The sequence below is a fragment of the Ricinus communis genome, chromosome 4 (genome assembly GCF_019578655.1).
Source record: "Ricinus communis isolate WT05 ecotype wild-type chromosome 4, ASM1957865v1, whole genome shotgun sequence".
In the NCBI taxonomy this organism is placed as follows: domain Eukaryota; kingdom Viridiplantae; phylum Streptophyta; class Magnoliopsida; order Malpighiales; family Euphorbiaceae; genus Ricinus; species Ricinus communis.
Genome location: NC_063259.1, coordinates 27922252 through 27927688, shown reverse-complemented (window position 1 = coordinate 27927688; position 5437 = coordinate 27922252). Strand labels below are relative to the sequence as shown.

The window sequence follows — 5437 nt, the reverse complement described above, 5'->3', positions numbered from 1 at the left end:
GCCACGGTTTTAACGATTTCTTATGTTTAAAATGAGATTAATATGGTCATTACTAATTAAATGTAAAATTAAAATATTAATTAATATAACACAATCCAATTGGAAAAATGAGATAAAGAATTCGATAACAACTAGGAAAGGAAAGAAAATTATAATATTTTGATTATTTAAAACATAATTTTACTTCAATAAGGAAAAAATAATTGTTTGATTAAAAGTATACATTCAATTCGATTGAAATAAGAAAAGATAACGAATTTATTAATTAGTAATATTTAAAACTTCAGAAAAAAAGAAAAATTAGACAACTCAGATATTTTAGAAGTTAAGAACGAAAGAGCCACTAGGACTTCTAATGTATCTTTTGTGATGGAATACTTTAATTAGTTATAAATTAATTTCAGGGAGTTAAATTACTTTAGAATATCACTTAATTTTCTTTTTTAGTATTTTTGTTCATATCTGAATATTAAAGCCCAATTTCTGACTCAGCAGATACTTGTCCTAATGTGTTTAACACTTAGCAATAGGCCCACTAGTCAGAGAAATTATAAGCACTCAGTTCCATGCCAGATAATCCATTGGCAACCAATAGCAAAATGCCATGTGGCTTATGTTTATCCTTCTATTAAACATCGTTGCCATGTAAATATCCGAGTCAATATGGCTTAATCAACAGTTTAGTTTCATTTCTAAACTTATCAATTTATTTTTTTCATTAAGTTAAAAATTTTACCAATTTAATTCTTAATACTTTGACTATTTTTTAATCTATTAACACATCATAATTTGCTTTTCTTTTTGACTTTTTTTTTTCACTTTTGTATATATCATTTATTTTTAATTACTTTTTTATAATATAATCAAATAAAATATAAAATATATACAGAGATAAAAGAGGTTTAAAAAAACAGAAACTGAGAGGTGAAAGAGATTGGATTGAAAAGTTTAGAGATAAAATTATGTGGAGGCCAAATAATTTAGGTACGTTCATTGTTAATGGAAGCCATACAAGTACTGTTTTGTTTCGTTCATATAAAGACCATTACGCATATGTGAATAAAAAATTAATTAGATCAATCTGACAAATTTATTTATGTTTTTTTCTTTAAGGAGATTTAGGCAAAAAAAAAGGTTGAATAAAGAGGTGATGAGTGGTAAGCCGTAGGGTACAAGAGCACATGCACAGGTGATAAGGGCAGTTGGTGATGCTTTTGATCAGTAGTTGTGCAGTTGGTGGGACACAGACTTTTTTTTTTCTCCTTTTGAAATAAGAGAGCATACATTTCAAAACCATAAAAATCTTTCCTTTTCGTTTCTCAGCTTTCAAACAAGAAAAATACATATTATTTTATTCATCCATCCAATTGGTATCTTCAAAGATCCCATATCCCATATATATCTCTTGTTACGACTGATTGTTGTATTTTCTTTAATTGCACAAGAGGAGGAATAAGATTAGGATTAGAATGCAGCGGTTGCATGAGAGATTCAAGGCCTTCTTCAATAACAGATGGCTTGTGTTTGTTTGTGCAATGTGGGTGCAATCATGTGCAGGGATTGGATACTTGTTTGGGAGTATTTCACCTGTGATCAAGAGTTCTATGGGTTACAATCAGAGGGAGGTGGCTATGCTTGGTGTGGCTAAAGATTTGGGTGATAGTATTGGATTTGTTGCTGGTGCTTTGTGTGAGGTCTTGCCTATTTGGGCCATTTTGCTAATTGGGGTGTTTCAGAATTTTGTTGGGTATGGCTTGCTTTGGCTTATTGTAATCCAAAAGTTGCCTGCTTTGCCGCTCTGGGTGGTGAGTTCAATCATCTGTTTGTGTTAACTTGGAGCTTTGTTTTTTTTTTTCTTAAAGAAAAACTATTTTATGATCTAAAGTTGCTATGGAAAATTTGATTTTTTGGCTCTGACAGAAGTTTGACTTAACTCTCAGCTGTAATCAAATTTTTATTTATCTTTCTTCTTCTCGATCACTTTTTTGCTTGTGACAAGATATGTTTATGTCTGGGAATTTGAAGAATCTTTGGTGTTCTTTATGGTTTGAAGAATGATGATGATGGCGGTCTAGTTGCTGGGGACAATTTGTATTTGTGGTTTGAATTGGTATTGGTTTCAGGGATGAACGGAGGCAATCCGCAGTTGGTATCAAAGCCTACCTATGCACGTAACTTGACTTGACTCTTAAAGACCAAGTTGAAATTAGTCATAGGCTGTTTTGCTGAGGATGTCATCTGTGGAAGCATGACAATTTATGATCCTAATCCCACATTAGGGATTAGTCTGTTACTTCGCACCATTTAAATTATTCCGTTTCTTAGTCTTATACTTCTAATCCTGACAAGGGTTCTTAGTATATTGTCAAAAGAAAAAAAAAAAACTTTTGACATGTCTCATCTTATTATCCCGATAAAGAAGTTATAGGTTATACCGGAAACATTGCTTGGAGAAAATACTTTTTGATTGTCTGATAGTTTTTCTGATTTATGCTGAATATACTTAGATTTGCACATTGTGTTCTATAATGTCCTTAGTTGTTCCAATATTGATCCTGTTTAAAAGACCTGTATTTTATGTTTACTGAAGATGGAAGCACTTAAAGACTAAAGCTGTTAGTTTTTGCAATGGTGTTTTATGTTATCTTTTTTCTGTCTACTTGACTACTCCTCAAGTCTTGGCATCCACTGGGAGAAGTTGGCTATATGCTGAAGAGCCATTAGTCATGTCTTAATGTTATTTACACTGCCAAGGAGTGCCCAGTTGATTATGAGTTGCATACTGATATATTCTAGGTTCAAAATAACTATGTGTTTTTCTAGAGAAGGTTTTTGAGTTTTTTGCCTGCGAAATTTTGTAAAGTTTTACCATATTCTGTTCTGCAGCTTTGTGTTGCTGTATTTGTTGGGACAAATGGTGAAACCTACTTCAATACAGCAGCTCTAGTTTCCTGTGTACAGAACTTCCCCAAAAGCCGAGGTCCTGTTGTTGGAATCCTGAAAGGATTTGCGGGGTTGAGTGGTGCAATTCTGACTCAGATTTATACTATGATCAATTTCCCTAATGAAGCATGGTTGATTTTCATGGTTGCAGTCGGGCCTTCTATGGTTGTCATCGCTCTAATGTTCATTATTAGACCTGTAGGAGGTCACAGACAAGCTAGGCCATCTGATAATTCAAGCTTCTTATATACCTACAGCATCTGCCTAGTACTGGCAGCTTATTTACTGGGAGTCTTGATACTTGAGGATGTAGTTGATGTGAGCCAAAGTTTAGTCACATTATTTTCTATAATTCTGATAATTCTCATATTGCTTCCTATTACAATTCCTGTTCTATTGGTTTTCTTCTTTGAACCAAGATCTCAAGTAGAAGAGACCCTTCTTCCTGAGCCAGAGAAACAAGAAGGGGTTAACTCTGGGCAGGAGCAGGATGCAAATGAGGTCATTCTAAGTGAGGTCGAAGATGAGAAGCCTGCAGAAGTGGAATCACTTCCAGCATCAGAAAGACATAAACGAATTGCTCATTTGCAAGCTAAACTCTTCCAGGCAGCTGCAGAAGGAGCGGTGAGGGTCAAGCGGAAGAAAGGCCCACGTAGAGGGGAGGATTTCACTTTATTGCAGGCATTAGTAAAGGCAGATTTTTTGCTTATGTTTTTCTCTCTAATACTGGCTTCTGGATCTGGTTTGACAGTTATTGACAATCTGGGTCAGATTTGTCAATCTTTGGGATATACCAATACTAGCATATTTGTCTCCATGATCAGTATTTGGAACTTTCTTGGCCGTGTTGGTGGTGGCTACTTCTCTGAAGCTATCATTAGGTGAAACCTACTTCCCATTGAATTTCCTTGTTCAAGATAAGAACTCAATGATGATGTTGTACATTTGTAACTAATACTGGCATACATGTTACTGATCCTAGTTCATAATTATGTACTTAACTTGGTGCTTTTTCAGAAATTTTGCCTACCCAAGACCAGTGGCAATGGCTGTTGCTCAGGTTATCATGGCTATTGGACTCTTCTATTATGCAATGGGTTGGCCTGGAGAAATATATGTTGTAAGCATTTTGATAGGACTCAGCTATGGTGCCCATTGGGCAATCGTGCCTGCGGCAGTCTCAGAACTATTTGGACTGAAGAGCTTTGGTGCTTTGTACAATTTTCTTACGCTTTCGAGTACTGCTGGTTCTCTTATATTCTCTGGTGTGATTGCTAGTGGTATATACGACTACTATGCAGAAAAACAAGCAATCCAACAGCTAAATGCAGGATCTATGCTCGCCGCACATCTTGTTGAGGAGGAATCACTTACTTGTGTGGGTTCAATATGTTATTCCCTCACTTGTGGAATCATGTCAGGTCTTTGCATTGTTGCTATGATACTGAGTTTGATTGTGGTTCATCGGACTAGGAGTGTTTATGCTCAGCTCTATGGAAAGACTAATGTTTGAGTTGAAAGGATAACTGGAGAAGCACATAAGTGCTTTCAAATCATGAATGGGGTACAGTTACTACCATTGTAGATAAGATCTTGCTGAGCACTGAGCAGAAGAAGGCGAAGCAAATAGTATTCCCTTTTGTTAGCATATAAAGTAAATACCAAGTCAGATCAAAGGCAGTCGCTTCATTTTGATCATTCTCAAAACAAATTATATTCCTTGTTTGTTTCTGAAATTTTTTTATGCTCCGACCTGAAGGTCATTAAGCCAGGATATATCATGCTTCATTGTGCTATACTGAATTGAGTGAATTCGTTTTGTATTCACTGAAATCAAAGAAGGAATCATTGTATTTTATTATCCTTCTATTTTGTGTATTCTCTTTTCATTTCCTGCTATTTCTTGCAAATGGCATGTATTTAAGAAACAAAAGAAAAATGGTGATTCTGATGAATGCTACTGCTAATGGTTGCTTTACCAGATTATAACCAGGTAGACGAACACTCAGGTTAAGTTCAGCAGAACTGGTTTTTCATACTACTAATGCTGTATTGATAATTGACTCTTCTGGAAATTATATTCCCATGAAGAATAGAACGTGAATTATGAGACTCAAGCTAACTACAATGAGATTTGTCCGCTATAACCACTTCTCTGCATATTAATTTAAATGGCAGTGCCACTAATTACTGAACTGGAATTCACAGGTAAAAATGGCAAGGCACTCGTAGTATGGAAAGGATATCATCAGGTGGCTACCATTTTCAGCAAATGTACATACACCACTGTTCTAGAGTATGGTGGACCTATCTCATATGGAAGTGAACGTGCATACATGGATGCAATTGCAAATAAACATTTTCCATGCTCTTTTACCCTTCTTGCTCCATATTAAGCAAGTCCAACCAAGGATTGACATAGCAACCAAATCCCAAATTTAGGTTCACTGGTCAGAGTTATCACCTTTCAGTTTTACCAAACCATAATTACAGT

At 35.2% G+C, this 5437-nt stretch overlaps 1 protein-coding gene across 1 annotated transcript; it reads left to right on the top strand.

Moving 5' to 3' along the window:
* The first annotated feature begins 899 nt into the window (after nucleotides 1-899).
* On the top strand, nucleotides 900-4810 carry LOC8269219 (protein NUCLEAR FUSION DEFECTIVE 4). The gene is made up of 4 exons (XM_002511124.4): nucleotides 900-984; nucleotides 1114-1805; nucleotides 2887-3824; nucleotides 3961-4810. The coding sequence occupies exons 2-4, from the start codon at nucleotides 1470-1472 to the stop codon at nucleotides 4454-4456; spliced, it is 1770 nt and encodes a 589-aa protein (XP_002511170.1). The 5' UTR covers nucleotides 900-984; nucleotides 1114-1469; the 3' UTR covers nucleotides 4457-4810.
* The last annotated feature ends 627 nt before the right edge of the window (nucleotides 4811-5437 follow it).

What these genes read in the sequence shown, in the direction of transcription:
- LOC8269219 (XM_002511124.4), top strand. Translation starts at nt 1,470, where the DNA reads ATGCAGCGGTTGCATGAGAGATTCAAGGCCTTCTTCAATAACAGATGG. An exon ending in CTGCTTTGCCGCTCTGGGTG is followed by an intron (nt 1,806 to 2,886) that starts GTGAGTTCAATC and finishes TCTGTTCTGCAG; the next exon opens with CTTTGTGTTGCTGTATTTGT. An exon ending in TTCTCTGAAGCTATCATTAG is followed by an intron (nt 3,825 to 3,960) that starts GTGAAACCTACT and finishes GTGCTTTTTCAG; the next exon opens with AAATTTTGCCTACCCAAGAC.